The 14,486-nt window shown below is 43.9% G+C and overlaps 1 protein-coding gene across 1 annotated transcript in view; it reads left to right on the top strand.

Moving 5' to 3' along the window:
* ZFYVE26 (zinc finger, FYVE domain containing 26) overlaps positions 1-14,486 on the top strand; it is a 104,505-nt gene that overhangs the window by 71,162 nt on the left and 18,857 nt on the right. Inside the window, exons 26-34 of the mRNA XM_006865571.1 lie at positions 954-1,049; positions 2,963-3,126; positions 4,466-4,602; positions 6,458-6,489; positions 7,732-7,868; positions 9,317-9,537; positions 9,810-9,957; positions 10,133-10,342; positions 12,874-13,092. Of these exons, the coding sequence (XP_006865633.1) occupies positions 954-1,049; positions 2,963-3,126; positions 4,466-4,602; positions 6,458-6,489; positions 7,732-7,868; positions 9,317-9,537; positions 9,810-9,957; positions 10,133-10,342; positions 12,874-13,092 (1,364 nt within the window). The remainder of the gene's footprint in view (positions 1-953; positions 1,050-2,962; positions 3,127-4,465; positions 4,603-6,457; positions 6,490-7,731; positions 7,869-9,316; positions 9,538-9,809; positions 9,958-10,132; positions 10,343-12,873; positions 13,093-14,486) is intronic.

Raw genomic sequence — 14,486 nt, 5'->3', positions numbered from 1 at the left:
TAACCATGGCAATGAGACGATATACGATAGAATGAATGTAAAACTAATGTTCTCCCATGTAAACTCACATAATTCACAATAAATCATTTAAGAAAAAAAAATGGGCAGAGGACATGAACAGACACTTTATCAAAGAAGATATTCAGGCAGCCAACAAACATGAAAAAATGTTCATGATCATTAGCCATTTAAAAACAAACAAACAAAAAAAAAACCTATGGGCAGTTCACTTCTGTCACACGGGACCTCTTTGAGTTGAAATCGACTAGACTGCAGCTAACAGCAGCAGACAGCCACTACAAGTCTGGTAAAGCAGAAGGCCGGAGACACTGAGAGAAACCGTCAGTGGGTGAGGACACAATGGCCACAACAGTGACATCCATGATCTTGAAGATTGCATAGAACGCAAAAGCCTTCATTCATTCAGCTTGAGTCAGAGCCAACAACTAATAGCAGCATAATCGCATCCATGTCTGGGAAATGAAGGCTGCCGAAAATGCTCTCTCTAGCCATCATTGTATGTTGAAAGCATGCTTTCTTCCAGGTCACATCATCTCTCGCTTGTACACGAGCTGACGCAGCTTCTTCTAGAAGGAAGACAATGAAGTCACTATGGGTTGATGCTCCTAGCCTGCTCTTTTTTTCTGACTACCTACCCTTCAGGGGCATCATTTAAAAGTCTTCCCTTTCCCCCTGGTATTCATAGATTGATTTTGTAAATTCCCAGTGTTGGCTTCAGTAGCTCATGTACCTAAATGTGGTTTGTTTTTTGAGAAGTTTAGGAAATGTGCATGCTCTTGGCCGAGCAGTACCTCTACCATTTTCTTCATACCTAGCCGAATCATGGATTGACAATCAGGGAAGCCAACAGGGGCTTTGAACTGAATGCCTAGCACAGTTTATGAGGATGTTTTGGTACAGCAGCATATTCTCAGTGTTTTCTGTCTTTACAGATCCTGTGATTCACCTCCAGGAAATTGTCAGTCAAGTTCCAGACCCTGAGACCTTAACTGGATCCTCATCAGTAGTGTTCCCTTCGTCCTCTTCCGGTAAGCATGTTGTTGTGTTGTGAAGGGCTGTCGAGTCGGTTCCGACCCATAGTGACCCTGTGTAGGGTTTCTGAGTTGCAGCTGATGAGCTTGCAGTTCAAACGACTTTGCAGTCTGGCGCATTAACCCACAGCGCCACTCTGGTAAGCATAGGTCCTGGAAATTAGTCATTATTTGGTTCAAGCTTGCCCAATTCTGGCTTTCTGATTCTTTTACCTCTTTTCATTTCCAGTTACAACAGTCTCATTATTATTTCTTGGTTTGTTCCAGTTTTGCACATTCCAGAGACTTCAATGTCCGAATCCTCTTGTTCATTCTGCCTCCTGTGTTATTTATGTCTGTCATTCACCCTGGGTATAGGAAACTCCATAAGGACCTCTACCTATTTAGCCACCCTGTCACAACCCCTCCAGCTCCTTACACACTGGCTTACACTTAGGAGAAGCTCAGCAAGCCAAACAATCAAGGGATTAAGATTCTCGAGCAAGGTGTATAACCTTTCTTCTAAGAGTCTTCTGCTCAGAGTCTCTGTGGTCCTCAGTTCTGTGTGTGTGTGTGTGTGTGTGTGTGTGTGTGTGTGTGTATGAGTTGTCAACATAGCTAGACAACAAAAATCTCCTCAGATGCTATAAAATAAAGCATTCCACAGCCATACTTGGAGAATTCACTGTGCTTCCCGGATAACCAGCAGGCCTGAAGAGAAGGGTCAGCCTTCCGAGTATAGGAGCACTTTCAGCACTATCTGTGTAAGATAGCCTGAGCAGCTTTGTTATTTTTCTAGCTGCTTCTTATGGAAAACTTAACAATAAACACAAGTAGAGAGGATCATTCACGAAATCTCACCTGACTGTTCTTGTTTTATCTGTGCCCCATTCTTCTACAGTATTATTTTGAGACAAAGCCTAGACAGCCTAATCATTTCATTTAGAAGTACTTCAGAATATAAAGGGGTCCGTCAAAAAGTTCATAGAAAAATGGAATTAAAAGATAATGAAATTTTCCCACAAACATTTTGAAACACCCTCGTATTTCTCATAAGGACTTTTATAAAGCAGAATCATAACACTGTAATCATATTGGATAACAGACTGACACTGATTCCTTATCATGTTGTTGTCACCTGCTGTAGAGTCGGTTCTGACTCATAGCAACCCTGTATAGGGTTTCTGGGGAGCAGCTGGTGGATTTGAACTGCCTTCCTTGTACCCAGTTCAGTGCTGATCCTATAGCACCACACCAGGAGTCCTCCTTACCAAACAGCAGTATTCAGGTGCCCTCCACTGTCTCAGAAACATTTCTTTATTGTTGGTTTTTCTAGAAACAACATCTAAATTGTTTCCAGCATAGCATCTGACAAAAATATCTCTTATACCTCTCTTAATTACCAGGCTCCCTTATCTTTTTTTTCTTTTTCAGGTCTATTTTTGATTTGTGGGAGAAATGAGGTTATTTGTCCTATAGTTTCCCACATCCTGGATTTTGCTGATTGCCTCCCAGTGGTAATCTTGGCCCCCATTCCCTGTATTTCCTACAAAATAGTACTTAGATTTTGTTGTTCCAACTCAGAGTGACCCAGTATAGGGCTTCCAAGGGGCGACTAGTGGGTTTGAACTGCTGATCTTGCAGTTCAAACAAACCTTATGGTCAAGTGTTCATCCAGCAGCACCACACCAGGGTCCACTTAGATGTAGAGGCTTGGTTTTTCAGTACATTTTTTTGGTGCTCTGTGGAGACACACAGGGTCCAGTCGTCTCTGTTTTATGATGCAAAGAGCCACTGATGGTCTTTAGGTCCGTTACTTCAGGAGGGGTTTGCAGAAGGGTGATAACTAATTCCATCATTCCACTTTCATTTACTATCTAGAATATTTATCAGCTTTCATTGTTTCATTTCATTCTGTCTCTGATCCCCAGGTATCTCCAATGTACATTTCCCAAGCCCAAAGGAAAGGAGCTTCCCACAGAGGCAACCCCTTCTGGAATTTGTGCCCCCCGCGACACCCCCTGCTAGACACCAGTGGGTACCAGATGAAACTGAGAACATCTGCATGGTCTGCCGCCGAGAACACTTCACCATGGTAAGCAGTCTGATTCCAGCTTTACCAGCATGAGAAGCTCATGGACCTGGGCTTGTAGTCTCTCTTTGTCTCAAGAGAATACTGGTCTTTTCAGAACTATCAAACGTAAGACTTTTGGTTTCTCTTCAATCTGAATATAAGGTGGTTTTGGATTCAGACAGATCATAGACACCTTCCAGTAACTTTAAATTCAGACTCTTTGTCATTCTCTTAAAGTCACTAAAAAGCGGCAGTGTTGTATCACCACAGGTCTGGAGACTTTGTTTCTAGCTTCCTTGTCTTTCACAGTAACTTAGGTGACCCGCTGGTGGTCAGACATTCTGGTTTGGAGACAGAGGATCAAGATTCAATTCCTGGCTCTGCCTCTAACTGGCAAGCTTTCTCAGTCACTAGACACTCACCTTTTAAATGAATACCAAAACCCAACCAGTTACCACTGAGTCAGTTGCAACTGATGGCAGCCCCAAGGATGTTAGCATAGAACGATGTTCCATTGGGGGAGCAGGAGAGCACTGTAGAATAACCATGAGGTCTACAGTTTAAGCCCACCAGCCATTCCCCAGGAAAAAGATGAGGCTTTCTGGCCCTTTCATGATCTGCAGCCTCGAACACCCTATATAGAGTTACTATGAGTCAGAACAGACCTGATGGTACTTAACAACAACATGCTCCATAGGGATTTCAGTGGTTGTGATCTTTTATAAGTAGATTGCCAGGCATTTGTTTGGAGGTGCCTCTGGGTGGATTCAAACCGCCAATCTTCCAGTTGATAGCACTCATGGAGCCTAGCACATAATACTGCAACACGCATCAGCCCACTTAGCATAGACTGCTAACTCACTGGCACACTAGTCAGTGCTGATGAAAACGATGATGAATGTAGCTTCTCATCATCTGTTTCTGCCTCATCTGTAAACAAGGTGTAATGCTTGCAGCTTCCCCACAGAACTCTTAAAATTAAGTGAGGCAGTGCTAGTACTTCAGAAAATAGCACTTTTTCTTCATTGGTGCCATGTAGAAATGTGACCCTCATGGACTGAGAAAGTCACTTCCCATTGTTTTTGGTTGTGTATTCACACATTGCCTCCAAGGACAAGAAGAGCATATCCCAAGAGCTATTGCAAAACTGGCCCTGATGTGGGCACCTTTGCCCTTCAGCTGAGAAGAACCTTAATATGTCAGCTGCTTCAGGGCAGACTGCGGTGCTCTTTTACTTGTGTTGTCTGGCGATAATGAGCCACAGGTGGCAAATTACAACTCTTGAATGGGCTGATGACAGGTACAGTCATAGTTCCTGCAAACTCACCTTTTTTGCTTCTCTCCTGATGACACCCCTCAGTTTAACAGGCGCCATCACTGTCGGCGCTGTGGTCGGCTTGTGTGCAGCTCCTGCTCCACTAAGAAGATGACGGTGGATGGCTGCAGAGAGAACCTTGCTCGTGTCTGTGACCAGTGTTACAGCTACTTCAACCAAGAGTGAGTGTCCTGCGGCAGAGCCGCTACTGCCATCCACCGCTGCTGGGGACTTCCAGGTGGAGAATCGCTCCAGAAACTTGCCATTTACTGCATTCACTTCAAAATGCCACTGTAGAACAGCCTGAGTCAGACAATGGACTAAGGGAGGAAGTTGACAGGAGAGGAAGCCATGCTTGGTGTTCAAGACTCTTCCCTGAGGGTCTCTCTGAGGTCAGGACACTTGGTCCTTCAGCACTTCCCCGCCTCGGGCCATAGGTCTTAGGCTACCAACACCCTCAGCTATTCCCAACCACCCTCATTTTCATTGGTCCCAGCTGGACTTAACAGCACATATTCACAGACACTGAATATCTGGGTATCTCTTTCATCAGATCGAAGCCAGGCAGTCATCCTGGCTTATTAGCCACTTGTGGGTGGAGTTCACCTTGTGGTGGATTCCAGGAACTGCTCATTCCTCTGGCCAGACAGATCAAGACCGTGATCTGCTTCTAGCAGCCAAGGAGGATGAACTATGACTCCCAGGGCATCTGGAATATGGGCCAAAGCAGCTACTCAAAAGGGAAATGGTTTTGAAATCTCCATGTTTCACTTAGTGTGACATTCTGCTTAATAGCACTGTGGTGTTTGTTGTGATATGAATGGTTTTGTTATTGTGGACCATGATGGTTGCTGTTATCATCACCTGTTGTATGGTTTCTGTGGCCTTAGGGTCGGGTGCAAGGTATCGCCCACACTCCATACTGCTGAGAAGGAAATGAGCCAATAGTAGTCACTGGATTTCTTCTTGTGGTCACTGGATTTCTTCTTGCAACAATCAATCAGCAGTAATCTCTTCAGCCTCAAGGAGCTCCCATTTCAGCAGGGAGACAACCAACAAGGCAGAGAGAGGATAGGTGCAGTGGATTACACATGCTGCCTAGCCTGAGAGAGTCAGCTTTCCTACAGGTGGGGGCACCTGATGCGAGCCTTAGAAAATAAAAAATTCGTAGGAAAAGAAGCCAAAAAAGAGCTCACCTAGAACTAAGAGTAGCAATTGCAAAGATTGGGGTGGGGGAAAATGTAGATGATTGCAGGAACTCTTACTAGGTGGTGATGGGCTAAGGATCAGACTAGTATACTGTGGACTTAACACACTGGCAGCAGGGGCTGAGTTGACCAGCAGGCTGCTGGTGTGGGTACTAGATTGGACCCTGGCTTGTGGCTTTAGGACTTAGTGCTAGGTGATGCTGGCTGAAGCTGATCAGGGCCAGTGGCAGAAGAGGAAGGTTTTAGATGGCTTGACCAGAGGTCCTGGATGGCAGGGAATGGCCTCAGGAGGTAGCTAGGCCATTTCATAAAGGGTTTTATCTGCTGAGCTGGAAATGTGGGGTTGTTATTATTATTAGCTTGAAGAGCTACCAAAGCATTTTATGCAGGAGCATAACATAACCAGATTTGCATGTTTAGAAAGTTTTCTGTGTTATCGGAGTAGCTTCAAAAAGTTCATGGGTGAAAAAAAAAGAATGAAAAGATCGTGGAATTTGTCTACGAGCTTTTTGAAGCCACGTCTTAGCTGCAAAGTAGAGACTAGGTTGACGTAGCTGCAAAGTAGAGACTAGGTTGACGGAATCAGGAGAGCAATTGGGAAGCGACTGTGAAGAGTCTGGCAAAAAACAGTGGGAGCCCACACAGAGACAGAGAGAGCTGAGATTTATAAGATGGAATGGACAGGACCTGGTGGTCACAGGTGACAGGGAGCTTTGGGTGAGTCTCTCATATCCTAGGTAACAGAGTGAATGTCAGTACTCTCCACTAAGCTAAAATAGAAAAAGGAGCAGAAGTGGTTCAGGCATTTAATCTTTCTTTCTGTTTCCAGTTTGCCAGAGGAGAATCCAGGAGAATCAGAAGGTAAGATGGAATTCCATTCTCTGAGACTCTCTTTAGTGATAACACTCAGTAGCAACTCAATTGAACCTTTTTGTCAAAGCAAATGCTTGGCATTTCTATCAGCCTATTTTCTCTATAGAGCTTTGTATTAACCTATCACACTAACCATTAGCTTCTAGCATTGTGAAAGCCTAAAACCCAAAAAACGGCCCTTTGTCCCAGATAATTGGCTTAATGCTTTGTTTAGTGCCCCTGTTCTTGCTAGTTGATTGCCTAGTGATGGGCTCTTAAAAGCATGCAGGTGGCAATCCAGGGCACATCAGCTGATCTCTATTTGCCATTAGCAACAGAGAGTCAGGTGAGGAGGTGTGGGTGTAGAATGTGTGGCTGATGGCCTCCATCAACAGCTCCTCAGTTGCTATGAGAACTGGATAGTGCCCGTCTAACATTGCTGAATATTTTGATCAGTGAATGACTGTCTAGAAGAATCCTGGTCAAAAAGGGAGGCATGTAAAACAAAACTTCAAATTCCTATGGATTCTGCACTTTCTAGAGCCAAGGGGACTGGGTGAACCCCTGAAACTACTGACCTGAGATCATCTTTAAATCTTAAACCAAAAATATGCACAGATGTCTTCTTAAAACCAAACAGGAGTATAGTTTATCTAATAATGTCTGCCTTGAGCATTTCACTGTTTTATGAAATAGGGGATCAAAGTTAAAACAGCAACTCAAGAGATTATAGGAGACCCCTAGTTGGCAGTGAATTTATGTGACTAGAGGAGGAATAACTCAAAATAGGAGGCTGAGAATTTTAAACAACTTAAGGAATGTAATCAGTGTCACTGCACATGTGGAAATGGGGTACAAAATGTAATGCAAAAATAAAAACAAAGAAAGGTCCTTATCTTTTAGTAGGTTATTTATTTATCCCTTGGACTCCTTGAACCTACCACCCAGTGCTCCTCTTTCCTGCTAGACAGCCACTGTTAACAATTTGGTCCCTATCCTTCCCAGCGGGTAATTTCCTAGAGTATGAGCAGCTCGACCCGCTGTTTGAGAAGCAAGAGCTTCTCAGGGTTGCTCATGTGAAGGACTGGAATTGTGTGGCAAACATCATAACACTCACCCCCAAGTCTATGCCTGGGCAAGAATGTTTGAGATGCCTTATCGTCTTCTCAAGGAAACAGAAGGGACCGAGGAGAGAGAAAGGGAGCAGTAAGATAGCATCTGACTGACCGATGAATGCCCTTCTCTCCTCAGCACCAGACAGCTCTGAGAGTGGAAGCCCTCCGTTCTCAGCCGTGGTGAGAGTCCCCAAAGTAGCCGAGCTGGAATGGACTTTGGATCTGAATGAGGAGGAAAATGAGCTGGTGCGGAGTGAATTTTACTATGAGCAGGTAATAGCAGTAAAAGGTAACCATCATTTGAGTGCCCTTATGGTATGACACTATAGGATCAGCACTGCACTGCGAACCACAAGATATGCAGTTCAAGCCCCCCACCTGCTCTTAGGAAACCCTACATAGGGTCACTGTGAGTGAGAACCAATTTGACGGCGCCTAACAACAACAACATGATGTATAGTTAGGCGTTGGACTGCTAGCCTCAAGATTGGTGGTTCAAACCCACCAGAAGCTCTGTAGGAGAAAGTTGAGGCTGTCCCCATAAAGATTTACAGTCTCAGAAACCCTATGTGTAAAGGATTCCCTGGATGGCATAAACAGTTAAACAACCAACTACTAACTGAAAGGTTGGAGGTTCAAACCTACCCAGAGGCCTCTCAGAACAAAACCCTGGCAGTCTCCTTGCAAGGGTCACAGCTTTGAAAACCCTGTGGAGTGCAGTTCTATACTGCACAAATAGGGCTGTCCTGTGTTGGAATTGACTCAACAGTAGCTGTAAGTGATGTACGTAGCATGGAAAGAAATTTAGAGTACGTGAATGCAGGATGACAGTGTAAATAAGTGTACGGCAGAAAATGAGGACCATCTTGGGAAATACACAAAGCAGGTGAGGGTCATGGAAGGTCAGAGGAAATCAGGGAAGGCTTCATGGCAGGGGTAGCATTTAAGATCCACCTTGGGCATGGTGATGGGGACGCACGTGAAAAGGCACAGTGTTACACGTCACAGGGTGTGATGTTCTTCCATTTGAAAGACATGTAAGAAATAGAGAAGGAAGTAAAACATTGGCTTGAAGAGGGCTTCATATATAGGGTTTTGAATTCTAGAGTACGTGGTGGTGAATGGTGGTTGTTAAATGCTGTTGAATCGGTTCCAATTCATAACAATCCCATATAGTGTTTTTGAGAAGCATCTGGCAGGTTTGAACCACCTACCTTTTCTTTAGCTATCCAGTTCTTATCCTACAGCACTACACCAGGACTCCTGGTATGTGGTAGGCTTCAGGAACCTGTGAAAGCTTTCTGAGCAGAGGAAGAGAACGACAAGAAGTGTGCTTTAGGAATTATCCAGTGGCTTTCAACAGAGGACTCCTCCAGGTGGGCAGATAGCAAGGTAACTGTCATGGTCCACATCAAAAAGGAGGGCTGCACTAGCAGAACCAGAGGCTGGAAAAAAGAGAGTGCCTAGCAGCAGTCTCAAAAGTAGGCAGCACATGGACACAGCCACCTGCTTCCCAGTGAAGTGACGAAACCTAGCAGCCAGAGGTTTGGTAGTGCCACATAGAGCATCTGAAGTGTGTGGAGTTCCACTTCTGCTTTGGTGTGGAACGTTGGCCTCCTCCCACCAGTGAAAAGGAAGACTTAATTCCTACCACCCGGCAGCATTTGAAGACGGCTTTGCTCCCCAAGCTCACTTTGTGTCTCTCCTCATACCCTGGCCAGGCTCCCAGCGCCTCCTTGTGCATTGCCATCCTGAATCTGCACCGGGACAGCATTGCCTGTGGCCACCAGCTGATTGAGCACTGCTGCAGGCTGTCCCAGGGCCTCACCAACCCTGAAGTGGATGCAGGGCTGCTCACAGACATCATGAAGCAGCTACTCTTCAGCGCCAAGATGATGTTTGTCAGGGCCGGCCGGAGCCAGGACTTGGCTCTTTGTGACAGGTATTTGTAAACGAGTCTGGGTTCTTTTCAGTGCTGGCACGTTCTGTTCACGGAGCCCTGCTGGTAATACGGTTAAGTGCTCAGCTTAAAAAGATTGGCTGTGTTTGGAACCTACCATCGGCTCTGCCAAGGAAACCTCACGGGGCAGCTCTACTCTGCATCACTTGGGGTCCCCATGAGTCAGGATGGACTCTGTAACAATGAACTGGGTTTGGTTTATCCTAAGTAAGAGTCTGCAGAGACTCATTGTCACACCATTTCCCTCCCTGTAGCTACATCAGCAAGGTCGATGTACTGAATATTTTAGTTGCTGCTGCCTACCGCCACGTGCCATCTCTGGATCAGATCTTGCAGCCAGCTGCTGTAACCAGGCTACGGAACCAGCTGTTGGAAGCTGAGTACTACCAGCTGGGCGTTGAGGTGAGGCAGAGACAAAGCTTAACTCTACCATTCTTTTGAGTTGCCATCATCTATCCTTACCAAACAGATAACTGCCAACTCTCAGGTGTCCTTGGCCAAGGGGAAGAATGTATGAGTGATGACAGGCTGCCAAGGTGAGGTAGTTATCTCTAAGAAGGGGCAATTTTTCTTCCAGGTCTCTACAAAGACTGGGCTTGATACTACTGGGGCATGGCATGCTTGGGGCATGGCCTGCCTCAAAGCTGGGAACCTCCCTGCCGCACGGGAGAAGTTCAGCCGCTGTCTGAAGCCCCCTTTTGACCTCAATCAACTGAGTCACGGCTCAAGGCTGGTACAGGATGTGGTTGAGTACCTGGAGTCCACAGCAAGGCCCCTCATGTCCTTGGTAAGAAGTAGAAGGCTTGGCTCAGGGAGGGAATCTGGCCAGACACAGTGTGCCTGGTCACACTGAGGAGGAAGAATCAGCTAACTAGGTCAGATCTAGCTCAGAGCCTACCCAGTTAACCTTCTGTTACATTATTCCATTATACATGCAGTGAAACCTACAAAAGCCAGAACTCATCAGAACTGCCTTGTCTTTCCAGGTCTCACAAGTTTTCCACCTTTGACAGGCTGTGGCCTTACCACTTCTCTCTTGCTGCTTCTTCTTGTTGTTAAGTGCCACTGAATCGGTTCTGACCCATAGCGACCCTGTATAGGGTTTCCAAGGAGTTTGAACCACTGACCTTGCAGCTCAAACAGCTTTGCAGTCTGGTGCATTAACCTTCAGCACCAGAATTTGGTAAAAAGTATGGGAGTTTTCCTTCAATGACAGGTTTCCACCTTACACAGGTTTCAACTTTTGCAGACTTAACTGTAGTTAAATAATTGTTGTTGTTGTTAAGTGCCATCAAGTCGGTTCCGACTCATAGCAACCCTGTATATGATTCAGAAAACAATACAGTCACATTTTTTAAAAAGAAAGAAACCACGAAAAAAACCCTATTTTTTAAAAGATTAACAGTATGGGTATCCTGTTTTAAAATAAAAACAAACCCATTCCAATTCATAGTTATCCCACATGTTACAGATAAGAACTGCTACAGAAGGTTTCCTCAGCAGTATCACCAGGCCTTTCTTCCTTGGTGCTGCTAGGTGACTGAACTGCCAACCTTTATCACCACCTGTACCACCCAAGTACCTTAATTCCATACCGAGACTTAAAAAATTGGTATTAAGGTTTTGGTGAGTTTTCTCCAATATGTTTTTGTTTTTTTTTAAGTTTTTATTGTGAATTTAGTGAAAGTATACAGGGCAGACCACCAGTTTTGCATTCAACAAATCATACACCTTGTTGTATTACAATGATTATAATCCCCTCCATGTACCATCAGATAACAGTATTTCTCTCTATTCACTTTAGCTCTTTTTTTAAAAAAAACACTCAGGCATATATAATAATTTACACCACCAAAGGGCACATTCTGCAAGTCTGCTTCCTGGCCACCAGCACTCAGTCCCTCTCTTTCCATGAATCTAGAGTCCTCAGCTACTACCTCCATATCCCCATCTCTGCCTCTGTCTCTGGTGTTGCTGCTTCTCTTAATAAGGTCTCACATTCTGCTTGTGCTCTTCTCCCTTGATGGTCTTAGGGTCCTTTGTTTCTGGACTATAAGATTAACTACTACCCCGTTTTGGTTACAAAACTTCTACCTTTATAATTGTGACAGTCGCAATTAGTCATGATAACTGTTACTCACTATTGAATCATAAGAATCTTATCCCCATCTCTTTTAACCAGACCCATGTAGACAAGATGAAGATGATTTCAGCAGGGACTCTTTCTTCCCACACACACTCTTAAACTCCCTCTTGAAACCTTATAAGCAAGTCACTTCGTGCCTTTATCACCTCCTCATTTTAGGTAGCTAATATCTAAGTTGCCTGTCCCTATCTACCCTGTGTACAGAGGGGATAGCATTGATACTTGATGTGAAGATACCTTCCCTCTCTGTTGGTATTTAGAGTTACTACTTCCATGACTATAGGTCAAGTTCATCAAATTGTAGCAATGTACACTTATTTCCTTTATCAAAAAGTATTTTTTTTGTTTTTTTTTTTCATCTTCCTCTAGTCGAGTTCTGATTATCAAGCCATCGAAGCTAGGTTAAATGGGTACTATCTGCAAGTTTGCGTGTTCTTGTGCATCTCCCCTCACTTCATATCAGCTGGATGCCTTACTCTCAGCTCTAGCCCTCTGTGGCTATGTCCTTGGCCGTGGGCTCAGGTGTCCTCAGGTCTCACCACACTTTGGACCAACCAGCCCTTCTTCTCTCTCTCATCTCCAGGTCAACGGGAGTCTACGGAACGTGGTTGAACTCAGCCCATTTCTTCATTGCTGCCTTTCCCCCTCTTCCACTCACCAATAGATTAATGTGGTCATCAGCAAGCTTACATACTCCCTTTGAGTTTCAGTCTTAGAGGAGGGGTTTGTCTTGAAGGAACTTGATGGCTTCCTGGCAAACAACTTGCTTAATTCTTGTAGTTGCCATTCATACTGCCATTTTTGTTTTGGGTTTTTCCTGCTGATATTTCTTTGAAGATATGTCTTCTGTTGCTCTAGCTGTTCCTGGCTGATCTGTTTGTCCTTTCTAGTGGGAATGTCCCACCTCAGAAGGTTGTGGATGGGACTAAGGATTCCACCTAAGGTCCTATACTCTGCAAAGGCTCTGCAAGAGGCCTATTTCACTGGGCAAGTTCTAGAACCCCTTTTAGGTGTTTCAATTCCAGTATGTTTTTTAATGAATTTTAAAAGCATTACAGCATACTGAACTTTATGTCCTGCCTGAACGTATTTTCACATGGTTAAGTATTCTTTGAAAGCGTACAGTTTAACTGAGTTCCATTTTTCCCATGCATGCCCTCTTCTCCTGTCAGCAAGATGATGAGTATTTTGCCACCTTGAGGGAACTGGAAGCTACGCTTAGGACCCAGAGCCTCTCCCTGGAGGTGATTCCTGATGGGAAGATCATGCACAACACCTACTACCAAGAATGCCTCTTGTATCTGCATAACTACAGCACCAACCTGGCCATCATCAGCTTCTACATGAGGCACAGCTGCCTGCGGGAAGCCCTGCTGCACCTCCTCAACAAGGTGGGGCATTCGGACACAGCTCGCCAGGGACAGAGTGCCCACCTCATTACCCACTTCACTTACCCACCTGGCTGGAACCTTCCTCTTTCCTCAGCTAACCTCCCTCTTGTTGTGGAAAGCCTGCCCTGTCACCCATGTTAACATGTGTCTACCTCTAGACAATGAATAATTTTCCCTCTTCCACTACCCCCCCAACCATCATACATTGTTTCTTTTATCAAGAAAACTTTTTTTTACTTTTTTACAACATTGGTCTCATACAATGTTTGTCCTTTTGTGATAGACGAAGTTTGCTCAATAGTATTATTCCATTATGTGTTTGTACTAAAGTTCTGTTGATGGGCATTTAGACTGTCTCTATCCTTATAATATGTCTCTTGTAGACAACATATTGAAGAATCCTTTTGTATTATCCATTTTGCTCTTTACATCTCGTGGCTGGTACATTTAATCCTTTTGTGTTCATTGCAATTATCAATAGGTCTGAATTGATTATTGTCATTTTTCTGTGTATTCTTTTTGTGGTGCTGCTGGATTCTTTGTTCCACATAATTCCTGTGCTGAGTTCATTTTGCTTGTGGGTTTTCTTTTCATTTTCATTTCTGTTGTGTTGATGTTTTCTAAATCTTGCTGATTTTCCTCTTTTTTTTTTGATGTGCTGGTATTAATCTTTGAAGTTACCCTGTAATTCATTATTTTTTCCCTAATTAAAGCAGTCTGTTTTATTTTGAAATCTACTTGACTTCCTTGCCATTTAGAAAATCTGTATCTAACACTATTCCCTCTTTTTGCTTTGTAGTTGACTTTATTATATATTGATATCTCTGGTTCCTATTTTCAGTTTTGTAGGTTTGTATTACTTTAAATATTTCTATATCTGGATTGATTTCTAGGTGGTGTTGTCAAGTATGGTAATCTCAGGTTATTATCTGCTGTTGATGGTTCTCAGTCTGAAGAAAACTGTTTAGTATTTTTTGTAAAGTTGATCTGGTCATTACAAATTCCTTTAATTTCTGTTTATGAAGAAATGTTCTAATTTCATCATTGTATTTGAGGGACGACTTTGCTGGGTATATGATTCTTGATTGGCAATTTTTTTCTGTCAGAGTTTTATATACGCCATTCCATTGCCTTCTTGCCTGCATGGTTTCTGCTGAGAAATCAGACCTTAGTCTTATTGGTCTTCCTTTGTCGATAATGTCATTTTTCCTGAGCTGCTCTCAGGATTCTTTCCTTGTCTTTGAGTTTGGAAAGTTTGATTATGATATGTCTTGGTGGTTTTCTTTTGGCATCTTTCCTGTTTGGGGTTCATTCAGTTTCTTATATGATATTAGGGAAATTTTCTTCCAACAACTATTAGACAATTTTTTTCAGTGCTTGTCTCTTCCTGTCCT

Source organism: Chrysochloris asiatica, unplaced genomic scaffold (genome assembly GCF_000296735.1).
Source record: "Chrysochloris asiatica unplaced genomic scaffold, ChrAsi1.0 scaffold00079, whole genome shotgun sequence".
Classification (NCBI taxonomy): Eukaryota; Metazoa; Chordata; class Mammalia; order Afrosoricida; family Chrysochloridae; genus Chrysochloris; species Chrysochloris asiatica.
Note: the sequence above shows the minus strand (reverse complement) of the source record. Positions and strands in the feature narration are given on the sequence as shown.